At 44.8% G+C, this 22,745-nt stretch overlaps 3 protein-coding genes and 1 long non-coding RNA gene across 8 annotated transcripts in view; 2 read left to right on the top strand and 2 right to left on the bottom strand.

The window, feature by feature from the left end:
- Positions 1-9,329, bottom strand: part of MYBL2 (MYB proto-oncogene like 2) — a 39,197-nt gene extending 29,868 nt beyond the window's left edge. The window contains exon 1 of the mRNA XM_039497846.1: positions 9,111-9,329. Within this exon, the coding sequence (XP_039353780.1) occupies positions 9,111-9,166 (56 nt within the window). The 5' untranslated portion in view covers positions 9,167-9,329. The remainder of the gene's footprint in view (positions 1-9,110) is intronic.
- LOC120380292 lies at positions 279-5,295 on the top strand. 3 transcript variants are annotated; one of them, XM_039497869.1, is made up of 2 exons: positions 279-413; positions 3,810-5,295. In XM_039497869.1, the coding sequence occupies exon 2, from the start codon at positions 3,845-3,847 to the stop codon at positions 4,694-4,696; it is 852 nt and encodes a 283-aa protein (XP_039353803.1). In that variant the 5' UTR covers positions 279-413; positions 3,810-3,844; the 3' UTR covers positions 4,697-5,295. The 3 variants fall into 3 exon arrangements, with proteins under 3 accessions (XP_039353803.1, XP_039353802.1, XP_039353804.1); XM_039497868.1 differs by having other exon boundaries at positions 284-413; positions 3,807-5,295; XM_039497870.1 differs by having other exon boundaries at positions 392-413; positions 3,772-5,295.
- LOC120380295 overlaps positions 8,521-22,745 on the top strand; it is a 16,617-nt gene continuing 2,392 nt past the window's right edge. Inside the window, exon 1 of the long non-coding RNA XR_005587697.1 lies at positions 8,521-8,719. This is a non-coding gene — a long non-coding RNA (uncharacterized LOC120380295). The remainder of the gene's footprint in view (positions 8,720-22,745) is intronic.
- The window catches only part of IFT52 (intraflagellar transport 52), a 24,504-nt gene continuing 15,909 nt past the window's right edge, over positions 14,151-22,745 (bottom strand). For all 3 annotated transcript variants that reach the window (XM_039497850.1, XM_039497852.1, XM_039497853.1), the window contains 5 exons: positions 21,642-21,796; positions 21,106-21,193; positions 17,385-17,493; positions 16,401-16,546; positions 14,151-14,526 (listed from right to left, as the gene is read on the bottom strand). In XM_039497850.1, coding sequence (XP_039353784.1) covers positions 14,479-14,526; positions 16,401-16,546; positions 17,385-17,493; positions 21,106-21,193; positions 21,642-21,796 — 546 coding nt within the window. In that variant the 3' untranslated portion in view covers positions 14,151-14,478. The remainder of the gene's footprint in view (positions 14,527-16,400; positions 16,547-17,384; positions 17,494-21,105; positions 21,194-21,641; positions 21,797-22,745) is intronic.

Below are 22,745 nucleotides of genomic sequence, written 5' to 3'. Positions count from 1 at the left end.
CCAAGAAGTCTATAACAGCTCTAAGTGGACAGGCTAAATATAAACCCTGCAAAAATATTGCATTATTGATGCAATTCTGATATAGGTTTCCCTCTGCTTACAGGCCCTGGTCCGGCAGAGACATGTTTAACTTTAAGCACCCCCAATGAGTTCAATGGGACTCTTAACTGACATGCATAAAGCTAAGCATGTGTGCAGGTCTCTGCAGGACTGACGGACAACCTCCCCGCAAAGCAGCTTCAGGTTGGTCGTTGACAGTATCATCACCCTCAAGCTGAAAATCCATCTCCTCCCAAATTAGCTTAATAGGAAATGACAAGGGCCAGCTAGCTAATTACCAGTGCTATAAAAGCAGCATCATTGCATAGCAGAATAGGAGTAGGGAGTGGTAAGAATTTTTGCAGAAGCAAGAGGTGAGTTGTTCCTGGAAGGGACTCTTCTCCCCTCCTGTTATTTTTCAAATATTAGTGGTTTGCCTTAATTACATTTTGCCTTAAAAGAATTCTAGGCTTCCAAAAACTGCCTGTACAGTCATTTACCATTACATAATTTTAATGGCTTTTACACTCTCTCTCTCTTATGTTCAAGGGGCTCTTCAAACCTCATGTCAAAAGCAAATTAAAAGTAATCTCAGGATCTGGTCATGTACCTGCTGCCTCCCTACCCCCATTTCTGTGTCTTGTGCTCCTTTCCTGCTGCTTCTTAAAAGCACTTCTCTTCCTTTCTCTCTCCCCCCCCCTCATTACTGTGTAAGGCCCACCTATATGTGGGTGTATGAGGTAGAAGAAATATGGAAACAAACTAGTGTTGTCAAAAGTAAGGCTAATGATGTTACTGTGATTGGGTGTATGGCTCTACTGACTAGAGTGAGCTTCTCTGTAAGCACAGCAGTATTGCTGTAACCCACTAGCCTGTGGACTGAGTACAGGGAGACTATATAATATGCTGATTAGTGAGACTTATCTGGCCCCAATCACTTGCAAGATTAGGGACTAAAAAAAAGCTTGTTCTATAAGGTGTCAGAAAGTGATCCAAATTCAGAGACTTTAGTGTCCTCTTTTAACAGGAATAATAGCTGTCTAGTGTGTAATTGTTAAGGCACTCCTGATTTCATGATGCGGGGGAGGAGAATGTCTTAATACAGTTCTTTCTTCTTCCTTGCCCTGTCGTGATCTGTTTCAACAGCAGTCTCAGGTGTGCATGTCTGCTACATCTTGGTTTAATATTCTTAGTGGACTTATCGCTAGGACTAAAGCCCAACCCTGGACTATCTGAAGCAGGGCTTTGGCTGTGCTAAAGATCCAACATAGAATCACAGACTGTAAAGCGAGACGGGACCATCATGATCATCCAGTCTGACCTGCCACATAACACAGGCCAGAGAACCCAGCCAGTAACTTCTGCATCAAGCCCATAATGTCTGTTTGAGCTCGACCACCTTTTAGCAAGACCACCCTGGAGGCCAGGATAGTGCACCGCTTCTGGGGAACAGCACTGAGCTCTTCCTTGAGTGACTTCTCCCAAGTCCCCACTGAGCAGCAGTTCACTTGACTGCCTTTTCCCATGTATTCTGCCCCTCCATCCCACTGGAGGACTTCAGCTTTGTCATCTAAGCTGATATGTTGAATACTGAACTGCCCTTAAAGGGACACTGTCCACTGAATGTGGGGTGGGGGGTGTATGTTTTGAAGCTTGCATATGTTTAAAAAAAAAATCCTGTTCCTGCTATGGAGCCTTTGGTACAGTGTGACTTGAGGTTTTAATCTTAACCTCTTTAGAAGGGATTTTTCTGCTCTCCTATCCAAAGGCCTCTTTGGTAACAGATGTGCCTGACAGACAAAGCCATGTGCTAGTCAATGCCAAGGGAATAGAAAGCTTCTTTCTAGCTGAAGGAAGCTGGTCATCTTAGGTGTTGCATGTAAACTATTGTTAGTACAAAGCTTCCAGACAAATGTTATCTTAAAGTTGACTATGTCCCTCAAGGGACATACTGTCCCTAAAATACACATGGCCAGATGAAAAGCCCTAGCCAGCACATGGGAATTCCTGGTCTACTCTCTAGTCTAGAGCGGTGGGAGAAGAGCTACAAATGTTTCTGTTTGAAGGGTAACCATGTAGCAAGCAGCCCCAGTGGTGTAGGAGGCGCTCACAGTATGAAGCACAGGGAACTGCTAAATGGGCTCTAGCACCAGACCCCAAATGACAAAGTGGGCTCTCCTCTGTAGGTGTTCTGAAAAGTCCCCTCTCCTTAGTCTGACTTTGCTTATAAGAATGGTGGGACACGAGGACTGGAGCCATTCAAAGCCAACCCTTAAAGAGGAACCAAAGCAGTATGAGTTTGTGGGGTAAAAAGCATTTTCAGGTGAGCTTTGCCAGCTACAGCTGATGCTCCTGAACCAAAAGCTAGAAATAGCCAGCTGGCAGGACAGTGGTACCACTTGTTTACATTCTTCACACCTCACAAGCTTCCAACCTGTTAACAACCTCTACCTCTCTACTATCGAGTACTATCTGTGTAAATCTTAAGGCATTCTACAAACACTAATTAGTCCCGCCTAATGACACCCCTGGGAAACGAGTCTTGCTCCTATATTACAGATGAGGATTAACGCTCTTGTCCAAGTTCAATGTGGAAGTTTGTGGGAGAGCCAAGATGATCCCTTTGCTCTCCTGGCTTCTAGTCCTCTAATCGGATGACCTCTGTCTGCCAGTGCTGCAAGGATTGGCAATGGGTGCTGTTTCAAAACCAACCGAAACCTTTTAAATGCTGGTTGGAAATATAAATGAGGAAGGTGGGTTTATAGCAGGGTGGGCAAACTCTTTGGCCTGAGGGCCACATCGGGTTTCTGAAATTATATGGAGGGCCTGTTAGGGGAGGCTGTGCCTCCTCAAACAGCTAGGCATAGCCCGGCCCTTGCCCCCTATCTGACCCCCCCTGCTTCTCATCCCCTAATGGCCCCCCAGGTTTCCTGCCCATCCAACCACCCCTTCTCCCTGTCCCCTGACCACCCTGGAACCCCTGCTCCCATTCAACCCCCCCATTCCCTGCCCTCCAGCTGCCCCAACCCCTATCCACACCCCTTTTCCCCCAACCACCACCCTGAACTCCTCTGCCCTCTATCCAACCCCTTTCCCCCTTACGGCACTGCCTAGAGCACTGGTGGACTGGAGCCAGCCACACCACCGTGCAGCACAAGGTCAGGCCATGGCTCTGCAGCTGTGCTGCTGCCCAGACCATTGTGCCAAGGGCACAGTGAGTGAGGCTGCAGGGGAGAGGGAACAGCAAGGGAGGGGTTGGGGGCTCAGGCTGGGCAGGAGGGCCCCATTGGCCAGATGTGGTCTGTGGGCCATAGTTTGCCCACCTCTGGCTTATCATAACCTAGTTCATGTCCAATGCCTGCCTCATCCTTGAGCTTACATCTTTAAAGATGGAAAAGCTACTGTAAGGCCTAGTCTATACTATGGTTCTACTGGTGTCAGGGGTGTGCAGGTTTCTAACGAGTACAGTTATACTAGTATAACCACAGTGTGGGTGCAGCTATATTGGTATAAAGGTGCCTTCTATCAGTAGAGCTTATTTTGTTTCCTGAACCAGAAACAGGCCTACTAGTGTACAGTCCTTGGTATAACTACATCCATATTGTGGGGTGGCTGCTTTGACTACTTTAACTATCCCCATGTATCATTCATCTCTCTACTCTAGACAAGCCCAGAGTTAGGGCTCTGGAAAAGGGAGCCCTGTGAAGGATAACTTGTTTTCCCTCTGTCAAGGCTTCCTTTACTCACAAGGTGTCTGTTGGATGCAGCAGGACAAGACTGAGTGCCATAGTTAGGAGATCCTGTGATGTCTTCCACCCAGAGGAGCAGTACCAACCTTGTGACATTAAAGGAGATCTTGGAACATGGGTTTGTGGCAGGAGCTTCCAGCTGCATCAACTTTTCTCCCAGCATCAGCTACTACTTGGAGACCGACAGTACCTCTAAACCAGATGCCTGGGATGGCATCCTTGACTTGGAGAATACAACAAAAGGCAGTTCTCAGCTTGTCCTCAAGTGGCCAGAGTCTCTGAGCAGTTATGTGAAGGGTGACTTGAGTTGTGTGACCCAGGGCCTTTGTGATGGTGGTCTTGCTTACTTCTGCAAGACCCCCAGTGTTCCAGTTACCTTTGACTTGTCCAGTGTGGTTTCTGAATCCAACAGCAGAGCCAACTCTATAATAGATGTATTTTGTGATGCCAAGTCCTCCACACCATGCAAGGAAGAAAAGCAACCCAAATCAATGGAGAACTTGCTCTCTAAAAGCTCTGAGATAACTGAATTCTCCAGTCTCAGGAAGCCACCTCCACCCATCTGGGAGATCTCTGAGATACAAGCCCCTCCGGACAACACTCTTTCTCTGGATGCAAGTGTAGAAGAGCTGAGGTCACTGGGATCTCTGAAACCAGATACCCCATCTCTGGAGAAATCTGTCTTTGCTATTGCTTTGGCTTGGCCTGGTGCCGCTACCAAGAGATCTTATGCTCCTGCCTTCAGGTCTCTCAGTTATGATACCCAGGGGAGTGAGCCAGAGCCCTTAACTACTGCTCACTGCATGAAGCCATTTGACTTTGCTATCCCCTCTCTGATGACAGATGGGCTGACAAGCCAAATGGGCCACAAAAATCAAAACTGCTCAAATGAGAGAGGAAAGGAGTGAGCTTAGCTCAGTGGTCAATGGCCAAAGCCATCACACTAAGCTCTCCGATGACATTACTTGGGACATTCTTTGGTAGTGCATGTGCTCTGCATCATGCAAACATAAGTGATGCATGGGCCAGGGTGTCTGCTGCACAAGAGGCCAGTGTATAAAGCCTGACTACAGTTGAGGGTGTTCATCTGTGTTGGAAACTAGCTCACCTGATGGCAAATCTCTGAAGTCTCTTTTAACAAATAGTTTCAGCTGCAAATGGTGGGAACCATCCTGGGTGAGGCTCTGTTGCTGCAAGCACAATGCCCTCTCCTCTCCACCTGGGGAAGGGCTTTTTACCCTCCTTCCCTCTATTCTTCTCTTCCTCCTCCCACCCCCAAAAAAAAAATCTAGTGTGGAAACTTGGTAGGGACACTATTGGGTGGAGGCAGCTGTTCTGAATTCCTAGATCACCTTGGTGGGTCTTTTAAATTAACTGGATGTTGACTCTTGCTCAATAGCCCTGAACTTAATCTGTGCCCTTCATAGTAAGCTGACTGCCTTGTAAAACTCTCCTGTCTTAATTGTGTTTGTAGTGTGCAAATAAAGAGAACTCCATCTTGTGCATAGCTATTATTACTGGTCAGCTGTCATGCCTCAAGGTAGTGAGACCCTCTGCTCCTTTTGCTCAGGGAACATGCTATTACTCTCCTTCAGCTCAGGTGTAGGTGCATGTTCTCATTGGTAATATTTATGGGGGAAAAGCAGCCAGCTGTTAAACAAATAGGTACACTTAACCTACAAATGACTCTATCATGCAAGAAGCTTCAAAAATAAAAGTACATGAACTAGAATACGTGACCATGCAAGATCCTAACTTAATTGACCATGGTGGGGGGGAATGGTGAAATGACCAGTCAACTGGCTACTCTAACAGCTACATAAAACTACCCAGGAACAATGGATTAGGTCAGGGAGTAGTGCTATATTGCCATTCATAGCAGAGTGGTGCATACAGCACACACTGAAAGGATACGTATACTTGTGAGTTTCTGCATGGGAGCCCAAGTAGGGATCTAAATCTAAAACCAGTAATTATAGGTAACTAAGTGTAGGTGAAATATCCCAACACGACAATACTTAGTAACTGTTTTTGGGGAAGAGAACAGCTCATTTGAAACATGAGCCTATTTTCAACCTTGCCTAAACTAATTGGCTGAGTCACGATGGGGAGGTGGGGGAGCGAGGAATGAAGGGATTTAGGCCTTGTGACTCTCACTGTTGTAACACTTCACTTTTTAGATGCTTGGAAAACCACAGGAACAACACTGATCCATAAAGCCAACTCAGCCCCTAGCCTCCCTATACAACGAATGCAGAGAGAGGGGCACCTAAGAATGAGCCCCACAGGCTAGTGTACTAGGTATGGAGGTGCCAGAATTAGCCAGGGGGAGAGACTGATATGAGGTTTAAGTGCTGGAACTAGGGGTGCTGCAGCACCCCTGGCCTGAAGTGGTTTCCCTTGTTTACAGTTTGGTTATATGGCTCTCAGCACCACCATCCCCATGCAAATTGTTCCAGCACCTGTGATGAGAGGGCTATATACTAAACCCTTCTTTCTCTCAGAAATACATAGATACCTATCTCTGCTTCCCAGGTGTGAGGGGGTTTAGACACCTAGGACATTTTTGGTGGGAATAAGTTAATCACATGCCTTGCTCCACCCAATAGCTGGAGGAGGAAGTGATGCCACCTTGGCACCTAGCTTGCTAGGGAGAGCACTCAAGGGGATAGAGGAGATTTGGGTTCAAGTCCACTCTCTCTCGGCCTGGGGGGAGGAAAAACTTGAAGGGGGGGGGGGATCCTCAGGAGGCTGCTCTGACTACTGAGCTATGGGATATTCCGATGCAGGATTCCCTTAATCTTTCCTATTGTTCCACTGTGGATTTAAAAGAAAAAAGTGACTGGAGCAGGAGTACTGGACCTTGGCTCTCCTGCCTCCCATGCAGGTGCCTGAACCACTGGGCTATAGTCATTCTCTCTGGCCCAAGGACTGTTCCATTGTGGATGAATATTTAAATAACCATTAGGTGTGTGAGAGAGAATGAATGCTCTGAGCGAAAAGCCATAAAGGGGATCACCACCACCTCCAAATAAAGGTTGATTGGTTCTGAATGGGATGTGATCCTGTAGGCATGCTCACAGACTGCCTACAGGACTGGGTCCTGCCTGTGGCCACATGCCTGTCTTCCCCAGTTTGTGCAGTGTTCTGGGGCTTTGATGGGAGATAGGCATCTAGCTGCCTAGAAACAGTGGTTCTCAACCAGGGGTACATGTACTCCCCTGGAAGACCTCTGCATACTCCCAGGGGTACATCAGCTCATCTAGATCTTTGCCTAGTTTTACAACAGACTACATAAAAAGCACTAGTGAAGTTAGTACAAACTAAAATGTCATATAATGACTTGTTTATATTGCTCTATATACTCTGCACTGAAATAATTATATTCGAATTGATTTTATTATATGGTAAAAATGAGTGTGTGCAATTTCAGTAACTGTGCTGTAACACTTGGGTGTGTTGTGTTTTGGTTTTTTTTGGTAAGCAAGTAGTTTTATGTGAGATTACACTTGGAGGTATGCAAGACAAATCAGATTCCTGAAAGGGGTACGGTAATCTGGAAAAGTTGAGAACCACTGGTCTAAAGGAAGACAGTAGTGCATGTGCTCAGAGGCAGAAATATATAGGTTTAGTTAATTCGTACCCTGAAAACATAGGTGCTTAGTGAGTTTAAGTGCCTACTGTGGTCAGCAGCAGTTCTTTGCCATCAAAACTGCATTAGGTATCAAAGTACCTTTGTGGACTTGGGCCTAAGTGTCAAATTAAGCTCCACATCCTTTGAACCAGTATTTAAACTACCATTGATCCAAAAGCTTTGATAAGGGAAATTTAATAAGTCCCTGAAACTACCGTGAACAGAAGCGCACTGCAGTAGGGGACAGATCACACTTATACAACAGATGGGATGGAAGGGCAGGTTAGTACCTGAAACTACTTTAACCCAGTTTAATAGATTGCAAAGTGATTGCCCCTCTAAAATGGGAAATACTTATTTCTTTCTTCATTTCATCTTTAAACTAGTGTATGATATTTCAGACTCTACAGTGCTTTGTCCATTTACTTTAAGGTAGCAACTAGGTAACGTCATTAATGCTACACTCCACTTTGGGACAGGAGGTAAAACACCCTCTGGCCATTGAAATGACAGTTCTAGATAGGCAACCTGTAGGCACCTGAACTGGAATCTGGGCTACACTGAGCAAGGCCAGCAGGTGGAATAACTTCCCATCTCTGCAAAATGTAGGTGACTAGTGAGTTCTTTTGTGCAATGGTTTTGCACCCTAGATATTTGAAACCGGAGCCAGTAGGGTTGCAAATAATTCCAGTTAGTGGGGTTGTACATGTACATTGGGGGAAGAAGACCCCCCCCCTTGTCTATATCACTAAGTGAACTGTTACCCCCAAAGCTGTAACTTGGCAGGTGAAACCAGCCCTGCCAAGTCTCACTCTTGCTAAAAGAATCTCTCCTGGGTTGATTTTTAAGGCAGAATTTAGGGTCTCTCTCTCTTACGAGACATTTAAGTCTTAGCTGGACTCCTGGCATCTCTTTCCCTGCTCACCTGCCCTGAGTACAGCCCATCAGGGCGGTGTGCCCAGCTAAGTAACTGTCCTAACATCAAGACTGGCCCGTCCTTAGGCGGGACTAAGGCATCGTGGGAGACCCAAGCTGTTTACACAGAGCAGCGAGATGGCTGACCTCACAAAAGAGGATCACCCCGGGGTCAAGCTTAGGGGGGCTGCCTGGTTTGTGAACTCAAAGAGCCACGACGTGCCCGGGGACGGGAGGCTAGTGCACCAGCTGAGCACACAAGCAGCCTGAGCAGGGCCCGGCTGGGTCCAGGTACAGGACACGCAGGAGGGGCTGAAGAGCGGGGTGAGCGATGGCAGGAGCCGAGGAGAAAACCCTGAAGTTGGCTTGTGCCCGCTGGGAAGTAACGCAGCGGCTCAGGGTCAGGGGTGGGAAGTGTGTTTGCACGAGCATCCCGCTGTATCTCTGCGGCGGGGAGACGGAGGAAAAACGTTTATACCTAATTGAATCCACCCACTCGGCGGAGCCCGTCCCCATCGTCCCTCCTGGCCTCATCCTCCAGGAACCCAGCGCGGCTGGGGTTAGGGGCTGCGCGTTTCACGCATGACAGCGGGGCTGGCACAACACGTGCCCAAGCCCGGACCCGCCTCTGGAGACACTGGTGGCGGCTGGGGCTGGTGTGTGAGAGACTCTCTCCGATCTGGCACTAGTGACACAACACTCGCCCTCCCCTGGCAGCTGGAAGGGGCGGGGGAGCAGCGTATGCTGGAGGGGGACAAACCCCATGCAGTTACCTCGGCAGCGTCCCTGGCAAGGTGCGAGTGGCGGGGCGCCGCGGGAGAGCAGCCATGTCCGTTCAGCATCCTGCAGGCTGCAGTGCGGGGAGCCCGGGTCTGTGCGTTAGCTCAGCCCAGAGCAAAGCGCGGCTCGCAGACGGCACGGCCATGGCATCCCGAGGAAACGGGCCCGGCGCCCCCACCCGCACGTGGGCGAGGGCCATCAGCCCGGCTGCGGGGCTGGCCGCGGCGGATCCCTCTGCAGGCAGGAAGCAAAACAGGCTGAGCTCTATGGGAGCCTGGCAAGGACAAAAGAGCAGCTCTGCTCTTTAAAGGAGGCTGCGTTGACGACGGCTCGTTTCCCTCCTCGCAAATCACAGTATTGGCGAGGGGTTCCCCCTGGAGAGAGCGCAGGGCCTCACTGCGATGGGCAGCCCACGCGCCCAGGGAAGACAGGACGAGAAGTAACAGGCTTGATCTGCGGCACGGCAGCTGGGTTAGCTACTGGGGAAAGAGGCCTTGCTGTAAGGGAGGTTAAGCTCTGGAGTAGGCTGCTAAGGGTAGCTGTGGAATCCTGGTAATTCTATGGAATAACACAGATCGCCCCAGAAGAAGTTACAATCTACATAAAGAAGCCAGGCTGGAGATGTGGAGTATCATTATCCCCATTTTACAGATGGGGAAGTGACTAGCTCAAGGGTATGCAACCCCCAGAAAAGGTTTCAGGTCCCACTTAAAATCTCCATTTTACAGATTGGACAAGTCGCTTCTCTTAGTTTTCCTAACTCACACAGTCAGGAACAGATCTTGGATCCCATGACTCAGAGGCCTGTCCTTTAACACTTAGCACAGTGGTTCTCAACTCACACTATGGGTCAGAACCCCATTTTAATGGGGCCCTAAGGCTGAAGGGCTCAGGCTACAGGCCCCCTGCCTGCAACTGAAGTCTTTGAGCTTTGGTTTTGCCCCCCTCCAGACAAGGTGGTGGAGCATTGGCTGGCCCATATGGGGTGGCGGGGCTCAGGCTTCAGTCCCCGCTCCTGGGGTCACAGTATTTTTTGTTGTAAGAAGGGGTGTCACGGTGCAATGAAGTTTAAGAACCCCTGGCTTAGAAGTCAGAGCATCTTCTAAGTGTTTATAAAGCAGCTGAAGCCTTTTCTCATGGGGCAGTTTTTAGTCACATTCTCTTGTGAAGTAGGGTTTTGCAATGTAGGAAGGTGCTGGGGCATACAAAGTTGAAGTAGCTTGGTGTATTATTTCTGTAATCACTTCATATGGCCCTCATGGAAGGAAGTGGGTTTCTTAGGAACTTCTCACATGATCTGTGTTTTCAGTGGCACCTCTCATCCTACTTCTAAAGTCCCCTTCATTCCATACTGGTCTAGTATCCTCTCACTTTTATTGATGAAAATTATTTACAACTGACATAGATACAAAAAACAGAGTACAAATAGTCACTTACATTGATAGAGGGAAACCCCTGCCCTATTTTAAGTTTTGTGCAAGAATAATTTTGGTGTCCCTTATTATGGATGAATTCAGCATTCTCTGGATCCTATATTTGGGCCTTGACAGATGAAGAGGTATGAGAAAAGGGTGGAGGTCTGGCAAACTGGCATGGGGAGGAGGTTCCACAGCGAGGCACTTATTCTTGCTTGTGGATGGCTTTAGGGATAATACATTATACGGTAGTTTATTCATAACCATGGAGTTCTTTAGCAGGTGTGATCTTGAACAGTATCTTTGTTCTCTGCCACCACTCCCTGGATGACTCCAAGTATAAGATCTCTTTAAATAGTCTATTAATCTGCAGTAGGTCTTACCAATGTCAAACCTCCAAGTTACTACACTCACTTTAGTCAGAATCATGGCTAGGGTAGATGGAGCCTGACTGAAAAGAGAGAGAGCCTCTGATCAGTTTAACTTCTGGAGCAAACAGCTGAACAAAAGCATACCTCTTGCTAACTGAACAGTCGTCAACCTGCTTAGGTCCCTAAAGAGAGAGGTAGGAACATATGAAGAAGAAAATACACTCCTTCAGGCTAATGTAATGGGCTGTGATGCAATAGGCCCCACAAGAGTAGAGATGAGAAGTCTGTTTCTGAAAGCAGCACTCATTTTAATTTCCTTCTGGGTGTGCTGCAGGTTATTCTGCAATGCTTCTTTACAAGCAAAGCATCAGGCTGGGGTGCAGTAACTGACTCACAACAGCACCACAGCAATTAGGCATTTTCTTATTCTGTGGTTATGTTTACACAGGCATATATCATATCCATCACACATGACTATGAGAGCCTGAGTGTACACAGGGCTCAGGTACTTGAGGAGGGTTAAGGACAAGGTAGAAAAACATCTGCATCCTGTCTACGTAGTAATCTCTCCTTGTGCAGAATTATAGGCTGATTTTTGCAAGTATAAGAGACAAAGCCTGTTACTAATCACGAACAGGCTTCAGTGTATCTAACAAATAGGGAATTGCATGTTGTAGAGTTAGTGAAAATCAAAGCTACAGTAGTTACAGCAGTTCTACTACTACAAATCCCTGCCCTCGGACTGGCTACTGCTCTTAAACCACCATCCACATGGCAAAACAGCTATAATGGTTTCAACTTCTATTAGGTGAATGAAATGAGAAGGAAGAACTATATAATCATGAGATTTCAGTGTTAAGTGGAGGGATTCCTGGCAGAGGTGGCCAGGAACCACTGTCCCTTCATGGATGCTAGTTCTTTTTTTAAAGGAGAGAAGTGCATTATTATCCCTATCTACATATCAGCCTAGGAAGCTTAATTTGCAAGTTATAACAATTTAGTGAAAATGCCTCCATCTATTTAAATGCTCACTACAGTAGGCCCATGAGCAATGCAAACAGGGACACCAGAAATACTGAAAGATAAACCCTAGCTCTTGGGTTGGTGTCACACTGCTTATTCTGCATTCTCAGAGTGCCCTGCTGACTATTATTTCTAAAACATATTATTGCAAAAACAAGCACAGGTGGCAAAACACCTTTTAAAAGCTTTCTAAAGGAAGCATTTGTTTACGGTCTGAAGTATAAACACAGAAGAACAGCACAGGCTGGAGCTATCCATCACTCCCTAAATACCAGTAGGATTGGGCAAAAGTTTAGTTCAGCTGGAGCCTGTGATGCTTTAGTGAATAGTATTGGATACAGTCTTGGAAAGATTAAGGTGGTTGTGTAAATCTTCAGCTGGATTGTACCAACCAGTGTTTTGGGTGAACGGGGTAACAAGTTTATAAAAACAAAGCACAGCAGCCTTTTTAAAAAAAAATGTGATCGCTGATCAATCATGATAATCTTCCACCACAACAGAATTGTTAGGGCAGACTGGGACACTGTGGAATTTAAAAGTTCTACACTTGTGTAAATACACCTCTACCCCATATAACGCTGTCCTCAGGAGCCAAAAACATCTTACCACATTCTAGGTGAAACTGTGTTATATCGAACTTGCTTTGATCCACCGGAGTGCGCAGCCCCACCCCCCCGGAGCACTGCTCTACCGCGTTATATCGGGTCGCATTATATCAGGGTAGAGGTGTAGTAAAGGGTGCTGGGGACCATATTCATAGCTGGCATAAGTAAGCAAAAGTCTGTGAAGTCAATGGAATTGCCACTTCCGCCAGCAGCATATGGTGCATATTTGCATAGTGTCAACAGCATGCTAGGCAGGAAAGAATGCTAGCGTCTCTTCCTGACAAGAAATGCAAGTTGATGTTTTAGCACCCATGGTGGGGGGAGGGGGCACAGGGCAGCAGCAGCAAGAATAGGATTTTCACTCATCTTCACTACTCCACTAAAAGAGGACAATGATGAAAAGGCCTTTCAGAAGAAGCAACTTTGAAGGTAGTGATAGGGCAGACCAGGACTACAAGCAGGTGCCAGGGATCGAGGACTGCATGGCAGACAGGAGGGGAGAAAGGAGGTGGTTACTTGTGTGGGTTTGAGCCTCAGATGCATAATACACAGTTACATAAATGAGGAAGGGGTGCTCTTATGCAGTGCCAATTACAGGTTTTAAAACAATTAAGAAAAATAGATGTCCTTGCCCCTCTTTACACAAGTAGCTGGTTATTAACATTGGAAGAATGCTAAACCTTTTCACCATTTATGTTCTTGGTTTTCTTGTTTGCTTTACACTCAGCTTGTACAATTAAAGATCAATCACTTTTACTGCATATAAACTGAAATTAAAGTGGCTCAGGGCTTGTCTACACTTACCCGGGATCCATGAGCAGCAATTGATGCATCGGCGGTCGACCTAGACCCACTAAATCGACCACAGATCACTCTCCCGTCAACTCCTGTACTCCACTGGATCGAGACGTGTGGGGGAGTCGACGGGAGAGTGTCTCCTGTCGACATCGCGTAGTCTAACCCTGTGGTAAGTAAATCTAAGCTACATTGATTTGAGTTACACTATTCATGTAACTCAAATTGTGTAGCTTAGATCGAATTTCCCCTGTAGTGTAGACAAAGCCTCACTGTTGCATTAAGCAGGTGGTAAATAGCCCACGGATAGAATCAATCTGTGCAAAAAGTATGGTGTGGCTTTTTGGTTTTGCAAAACACCTTAAATTGTAGACATTAATTGTGTGAAAACGTTCCTTTTAAATTCTATGTAGTCTTCCACATGGCTGCCCCTTCTAAATTTACATGGTGTCTTACACTTTAAAAACACTGATCCAGAAAGAATCTTATCTTTGCTTAAGTATATTTCTTCCCCTCTGTTTGGAAGCTCATATTTTCCTCTGCAGTGACAAACCTACTTCTTATTTTCATTCTGGTTGACAGCCAAGAGGAGGCAGCCGCAGGGTGTGAGATTAGCATATGAATTCTATGAGTTTCAGTCCCAATTCTACTTATGGCTACATATTCTGCTCTCCAGCTCACAAAACAAACAATGACAGCTGAGTGGCCTGTCTTCTACAGTGCAATTAAAAAACTGCAAGCATCTGTAAAAACAAACATTTTATACTAAAACAAATTCTGCAAGCAGGCATTAGAGACAGAAAAATAAATACCAGAGACCAAAGTAGGGTTTGAAATGAAATATTTTCTTAACATAAGAATATTTCACAGATTACAGAATTATAGCTCCAATAAAAAAATAGAAAAGATTAAATACAGAATGTTTGTTACATAAAAAGCTTTTGAAAATTGCCACTTACAACACCCTAATTTGGCATTTAAAAAAAGTTCCAGTTTAAGACTTTATACATATTTACAACACCCAAAGGTTCAAAGAAGAATGCCTCAATCAATATATTGAATAAACAAATAGAAAAAATTTACACTGAGGGAGGTAAATATTTTTGCCAAGAAGGTCAGTTGGTCTCTCTCTCTGACAGGAAAAGCCCGTGCTCAGTAACCATTCTGGAATCCAGCTTCACTTGTGTCAATATCATGTTCCTTTACCGGGGGGGGGGGGGGGGGGGGGGAAAGGACATTTAATATAAAGTAAAGTAAATACACTTTAAAGGTGGAGTGAGTTTGTTTTTTTATACTTTTACTGATGTAGACCTGGAAGCCCTATTAATGAAGCAGCTGATCAGAAGGGGAGACATTCACAATTAACCCAGCAGCCCTGAACTTTGTTTGTAGCACCATCAGGAATGCTCTATTCCCAGTTACTGAGATCCAGAGCCTCAAAAGTATTTAGGCTCCTAACTCCCATTGAAATCAAAAGCAGTTAGGAGCCTAAATACCTTTGAAGATCTGGTTCTAACATCGTTGGTATGAAATCTGCATTACCATAGTATTATCAGACTGTGTAAATATTTACCCAGGACGACTCTGTTACCTGCACAAAGAACACAATTGATAGTATTTCACTGAAATCACCTGAACTGTGTATCTATTGGTCTAATTGCTTAATGCCTCTATCAGCACAACAGCTCCACAAATGAGGCTCTTGCCTTAAGCCAACAATTTTAGAAAAGGAAAGCTTGCCTTACACATCTGTGTACACTGGGTTTATCTATCAAGTCAATAAGGTAACTCATTCTTACAGACACATCAGAGGAGTAAAAACTTATGAACAGTGCAGGTGACTTCAGCCACGTTATTGTGCAGTCTGAGTTCTACAAAATTTGCTGACAGGACCTCCATGCATCAGTACTCAAGTGTCTATAAACTCCTGCACCATCCTAGCGTACAAAGCAAAGCAACCACCAATGAAATGAAGTAATTCTAAAATAGGGGACTGCATTAGTTAAGCAATACACATAGTAGTTTCTGTACTTGGTTATCAGTAGTCAGGATCACACTTCAGGCATCAGCACATGCCCAGCTGCTCACCATAGGACAAAAGCCTCAATGTAGCAACATCACTGGACCTCTTGTAATGGAGGCCAGATGGGCCAATTAACCTATTAGGCTGCCAGCTGGGGGAATTAAGGCTGAGGAAAGCCTAATGAGGGGGAGCTCACCAGTGCAGAAATAGGCAGGGCTTCTATAAAGCCAGGGAGCTGATAGCAGACAGGGGCTCAGGGAAATGACTTGCAGTCATTCCCTGGGAGTAGGGAAGTGTGTTTGGGGCTACAGTGGCAGATCGCCTGCAGTTACGCCCTGGAAGGAGGGAGTTTGGGCTGGTAAACACGAGGAGAGGTGGGAAGCCAGAGAGTAGAGCTGAGAAGTAGAAAGATGTAGGAAGGAGTTCAAGGGTAGGGTCCCTGTACTGGAACCCGGAGCAGTGGGCTGTCCGGGGTTCCCCTACCAGCCATTGGGGAAGTGGCACCATCAGGGCAGTGCATGAGAAGACTGTCTAGGTCATCGGTATGGAAAAAACGTTGGGTATGTCTACACAGCAAAAGAAAAACTAGTGGCTAGTCTGTGCCAGCTGACTTGGGCTCGCAGGGCTGTTTCATTGCTGTTTAGACTTCTGGGCTCGGGCTGGAGCCTGACCTCTGGGACCCTTCCATCTCAAAGGTCCCAGCCTGACCCCAGATGTCTACACAGCCATGAAACAGCCCCCCAGTCCAAGCCTGAGTTGGCTGGCATAGGCCAGCCAACGGTGTCTCGTTGCTGTGTAGACATCCCCTTTTGGGGTATCTTAGGGTAAGACTATAGTGACGTGGCTGGAGGAACAAGCCACGAAGGCAGAGTACTTTGAGTTGCAAGGAGTGAGAGAGAAGCAGTAGGGAGCATCAGACCTGAATGAAGCTAATCCCCAGACACAGCTACAAAGAGGCACCCTTAGTTGTGAGCAGAGCACCCCGTAAACAGGGTCATACCTAATATCATACTCTCCATTCATTAGCTATTCTGTTATTAAAACAATGTACCTGATTCAACTTCTTGAACTCCACCACTTGGAAGAAGATGTGCTCCAAGATATGCTTGGCATCTTGCTGCTCCTTTGGGAGTTTGTTTGTTACCCCTAAGATATCACCACATTTTCTGACATAAAACTCCAGGTCGTCTTCAGTACCTAACAAGGACCCACAGAGTGAGAAGACAAATCACACACACATAGTTTGTGTGGTTGAAGTTATGCTGCTGATTTCTACTTGCAATTAAGCACTTGGGGAATTAGCCCCTTTAAAAAAAAATTATTCAGGAGGACAATAGACTGCATCTTTGAGGCAAACAGCTGGCACTTTATGGCACTCTTCAGTTATTGAGATGTGTGTAAAAGCTTGACACAGGCTTATCATTTCTACTTGAAAATGAAGAAGGATGTTGAAATCATTCATACATAAAGACATGGACCAGAAAGCAGAAGCAACATGAGAGACTCTAATATCAAATCAGCTGCAGTCTCACCACTGAGATTCACAGCAGGATCAGGGATTCTGCCTGGCCCTAGTAGATCCTGATACTGAACACTTTAAAGTATTTTTTTAAGAGTAATTTCCATCAAAAATTAGTGAGAGGACTTTAGGATCTTTTAACTTTTATGGCTCCAAGAATCATATCCTAGCTACCACAACTCTGGAAGTCATTCTGGACAATGATTGGGAGAGGAAGGCAGGAGATACAGAAAAAGAAGTCATGCTGCTGTTAACATTTTGATCTGCAACAGTGCACTATGCCATGAATGTGAGGAGAATATTTTCTATGGACTTGATTTCCAGAGATACTGAGAACCTCTAACCCTAGATGAAATCAATGTGAAGCTGTAGGTGCACCGTACGTCTGAAAATCAGGCCCTATGTTCCTACTGCGGCTAAAATGTCTCAAGTTGTTTTGCTAAAGTTTTCCTCAAAAGAATGGGACTTCTGTATAAATATGAATGTAATCCAACTTCAGAAGTTTGCCTTGCTTACATTTGTTCGTAATCTGCGCAAGACGAGCTTTCTCAGAGGAGAATGTTTCATCTAAGTCAAACAGGTCCAGACTGGGAGGAGGTAATTCTCTGAAAGCAGGTGGGAAAACCTACAAGAGAAGATTTAATGTAATTGACTGTCAAGTGTTTTTCTTACATGCTGTAGAAAACTAGGAGACAGTTTTCAGCTTGGGTATCAGTAGAGCCTTTTGAAAATTTACAATAAGCCAAAATTCCACAATAAACTGAACACATTTCAAAACTTCATTTGTATTTCATATAGGGCTGTTGATTAATCGCAGTTAACTCACACAATTTTTTTTTGAGTTAATCACAATTAATTGCAGTTTTAGTCACACTGTTAAACAATAGAATACCGATTTAAATTTATTAAATATTTTTGGATGTTTTTCTACATTTTTAAATACATTGATTTCAATTACAATACAGAACACAAAGTATATAGTTCTCCCTTTATATTATTTATTACAAATATTCACTGTAAAAATGATGATAGTACTTTGCAATTCACCTCATACAAGTACTGTAGTGCAGTCTCTATCGTGAAAGTGCAACTTATAAATGTAGATTTTTTTTTTGTTAAATAACTGCACTCAAAAACAAAGCAATTATAAAACTTTAGAGCCTACAAGTCCACTCAGTCCTACTTCTTGTTCACCCAATCGCTCAGACAAACAAGTCTGTTTATATCTGCAGGAAATAAGACTGCCTGTTTTTTGTTTACACTGTCACCTGAAAGTGACAACAGGAATTTGCATGGTACTGTTGTAGCTGGCATCACAAGATATTTACATGCCAGATGCGCTAAAGATTCATATGTTCCTTTATGCTTCAATCACCATTACAGAGGACATGTCCAAGCTGATGATGGATTGTGCTCAATAATGATCCAAAGCAGTACGAATCAACACATGTTCCTTTTCATCTGAGTCAGATGCCACCAGCAGAAGGTTGATTTTCTTTTTTGGTGGTTGGTTTCCGCATCAGTGTGTTGCTCTTTTAAGATTTCTGGAAGCATGCTCCACACCTCATCCCTCTAGATTTTGGAAGGCACTTCAGATTCTTAAACCTTGGGTCCAGTGCTGTAGCTATCTTTAGAAATCTCACATTGGTACCCTCTTTGTGTTTTGTCAGATCTGCAGTGAAAGTGTTCTTGAAACAAACTACATGTGCTGGGTCATCATCTGAGATTGTTATAATATGAAATATATAGCAGAATGCGGGTAAAACAGCAGGAGACATACAATTCTCCCCCAAGGAGTTCAGTCACAAATTTAATTAACACATTAATTTTTTTAATGAATATCATCAGCATGGAAGCAAGTCCTCTGGATTGGTGGCCAAAGCATGAAGGGGCATACAAATGGTTAGCATATTTGGCATGTAAATACCTTGCAATACCAGCTACAAAAGTGCTATGCGCACACCTGTTCTCACTTCACTGTAAACAAGAAGCTGGAAGCATTATCTCCTGCAAATGTAAACGAACTTGTTTGTCTGAGTGATTGACTGAAGAAGTAGGACTGAGTGGACTTGTAGGCTCTAAAGTTTTACATTGTTTTATTTTTGAAAGCAGTTATTTTTTGTACATAATTCTACATTTGTAAGTTCAACTTTCATGACAAAGAGATTGCACTACAGTACTTGTATTAGGTGAATTGAAAAATACTATTTCTTTTGTTTTTTTTTACAGTGCAAATATTTGTAATAAATATAAAGTGAGCACTGTACACATTGTATTCTGTGTTGTAATTGAAATCAATATATATGAAAACGTAGAAAACATCCAAAAATATTTAAATAAATTGTATTCTATTATTGTTTAACTTAGTATTAGTATTATTGTTTTTAAAAAAATAAAAATTAATTGCGCGGTTAATCATGGTTAATTGTTTTTTAATCGCTTGACAGCCCTAATTCTGTAAAAATAACTAGATATTCTACATATTGCCTAGGCACAAGCATGCCAGCACCTCTCCTTTTTCCCCATTTCATTTTATTAACTCGGTTGTTTTCTTTTTAAACCAATAACCAAGGACAAGAACTAGATCCTCTTCTGGCCTGGTTATTCCTATATTGGGGCCAAGAAACAGCTAGAGTCTGAATTTGCAGTTTATCGCATTCTTCTACTCAAGGCTGGGACAAAATATGTGTCTGCCCACCTCCACCCCCTTTCTACAGTCAAGGTAGCAAGGGGTTCAGTCTCTAAAGCCTGTGATTCCTCAGAAAATGAATGATGCCAAGGTCTGCAATGCAGGGCTCGCCTCTGCAGAAGCTGTGATCCCATTGGCTGCTCTCCTGACCACTGTTCCCCAGTGAAGAGTTTACTACCAGAAAGCATTCACCTACAGACAAATCTCCACAGGATTGATGGGTGGTCAAATATTGAGCCTCAGCCCCCCGTCTGCCACATAACATCTGTCACAGTGAACCCCATGGAGTCAGCCAGTACTCCCTATTCTCTCAGCCAAGATCCACTGGGGGTCTTGAAACCATTTACTCACAGAAATAAAGGGCAACATAGGACCCAAGAATATGGACTGTTATGGGCAAGACTTTAAATTCCCAACTGTCAAGCAAGTCACTTTGGTTGCTGTGGGAACCCTTTATTCAGCCACACTGCTCATACACACTAAGGCATAAACACTAATGCCATATGCAGTATTTTGTATCACTGAGTATATGTGCAATAGGCAACGTTAGTGAGGTTGACATGGGATTCAACTTTGAACTGCGTGACTTTTATGCCACTTGGCATCACAACCAGAACCACTGCATTAATACTGATTGCTCTTCATTCATGTCTCACATGACAATAAAACCATTTGGACAATATGAATGTTTGAAATTTAGACTGAAATATTTCAGAAAGGAAGGTTGGTGGTTTAAGTGATCTGATTTGGAAAGCTGTTCTTATGAGACCTTGTAAAGATTGTCTGGAAAGAGACTAGGAACACTACTCAAAATCGCTAAAAGTTACGGTGTCCAACCTGCAGCCTTATGTCCCTCAAAGGCCATTGTGTAAAAAAGGAAATAGGTATTTTGTTACAAACTGAGAACGTGCTCCCTAAGCCACGCCTTGTGATTTTTAAGGAATGAGAATAGGGGACACTTTTCCCAAACACTTCCTACAACCTGCCTCACAGCTGCAGGAACAGCGCTGATGTGAGCTCAGCAAGGAAGGGACAAAAGAGAGTAGCAGCTCTGGCTGCTCTGCTGCCTCCTTGTGGGAGCCCTAACGAGAGCAGGATGGGAACCTGACTGCCTCTGCCTGAACCTAGGAAAACAGTTAAGATACGGACTGTGGCCCCAGGACCTTTCTGAAATAACATTTGGCCTTCACATTGGGCACTGCTGGCTCAGAGCAATATAAAGCAACTAGGGAGACCTGTGGAAATACTAGATGTACGGAGCATTTTAACACCTTCAGGACATAGCAGGTTCTGCTGGCACCGGTCTCGGTTTGCCTACCCCATGTGCACTTAAGGGGTTTCATTGTTTTCAATCATATGATCCGACTGAACACACATTGATAGGACCATAAAGAGTGCTACTTCATAAAAGACATGTACTAAGGTATTCAATGGTTAATGCTCTCCTGTTTCTCTGTCTCTTCCACATAGTTCTTTATAACAAAGAGAGGTTCCCATTACAAGGTGGATTCTATGCATTTCAGGGCTCAGTCATGTAAGATTACTCACAGCTGGCTGGAGTGCAGGTAGTGGAGTCTCAAATTGAGGCTGAATGAGCTGGAGAGGTTCATGTTTCACATTCAGCTGTTCATAAGATCTACAATCAAGAAAAAGACAAAGTCTGAGGGAGAAGATGATAATACATTTTCTGTTTACATTTGCATGTGTAAGATACAGACTGTGAATTTGAATTTGCCCAGGACACCAAGTTTAACACCCTATTTGTGAAAATGTGTCATGGGTTCTTTAATTACCACAATGACACAGTGACTGATCTCTGCAACAACTACAACGCAATTGCTTCTAAAAAATGGACAAGCACCCATCCAAAAATGGACAATGCAGATAGATTGCTCAGCTTTTCTATTTGTAACCTATGGCATGTTTAAATGCAAGGTGAAAGTTCAGGACATTCATCTAATCAGCATCTTACAATAATACATTAAGGAAGTGAAAGTGTTTCCTTCAGTATACGTATGCTTAAAAACACACCAAGAGGAAATGCAGAATAAGACCAAACACACAAACACTTCATAGGTACTAACTTGATAACTTTAGGGAGGGAGGTTGTATCCAACTGATAAATTGACATATCAAAGAGCGTTGTGAAATCTCGTGGGTTCTCGTCTCCCTCTTGTAGACACACTCGTAGTCGCTCAGACAGTGTGGCTATATCTGGAAGCATTGTATAGTCTGAAATCTGAACACAATGACACTGCTATGAGTAAGGGGAACTACATGAAATAAGCTCCTCCTACCTTGTACTTCACTTAAAAAAATAAATCATGTTTTTTACATGAGATAACTTCAGTTTACACCTTTTCCCTCCCAAGACTCTTCACAATGCAGGCCGCTATATTTCATTTGGGAATGTCACAGAGAATTATTTAGTTTTATGTGAAAAGAAAGTAAACATGAGCACCGGCTTGCCCCGCTGCAGGTGGAAGCTAGGGTGCCAAGCCAGTCAGTTGGCTGTCCTTGTGGCCCTGGCTAGGCACACGGGCGATCAGAGAAGCTCTGAGTCCGCATGTACCTACCCCCACCCGCAGGTGCCGCCCCTGCAGCTCCCACTGGTCAGGAACCACAGCCAATGGGAACTGCATAGCCACCTGGCCACACCGTGGCCACTTCTGGGAGTGGCATGGGGCCAGAGTGGGGGAGGAGCCTGCCTTAGCCCTGCTGCACAGTTGAATGGGACCCGCCTGAGTTAAGCGGCGCCCGGCCAAAGCCCACACCCCTCACCCCCTCCTGCACCCTAACCCCCTGCCCAAGCCCTGTGCTTGCTCCCGCACTCCGAACACCTCAGCCCCAGCCCGGATCCCCCTCCCTGAACCCCTCATTTCTGGACCCACCCCTGAACCTAGGGGAAGCCCCAAGCCACCTTCCTCCCCACCCTCCGCAGAGCTGTGTGTGGCCCACAACTGATTTTTCCTTGGGTCAGTGGTCCCCGGTAGAAAAAAGGTTCCCCATCCCTGCATTAAAATATAGATGTTGAAATCAACTGAACTACATTATCAGCAACAAATATTTTCAAACCAATGTGTACATTTTATTTTACAGTAATGGGTGTCTTACACCAAGGCAGACATGAATCTTTGTATGCCCAAGACATATGAACTGTGATCTCACATGTCCTGTCCATGTATTAC

Source organism: Mauremys reevesii, linkage group 13 (assembly GCF_016161935.1).
Source record: "Mauremys reevesii isolate NIE-2019 linkage group 13, ASM1616193v1, whole genome shotgun sequence".
Taxonomy (NCBI): Eukaryota; Metazoa; Chordata; order Testudines; family Geoemydidae; genus Mauremys; species Mauremys reevesii.
The sequence above is the reverse complement of the archived record's forward strand: the minus strand, read 5'-3'. Positions and strand labels throughout refer to the sequence as shown.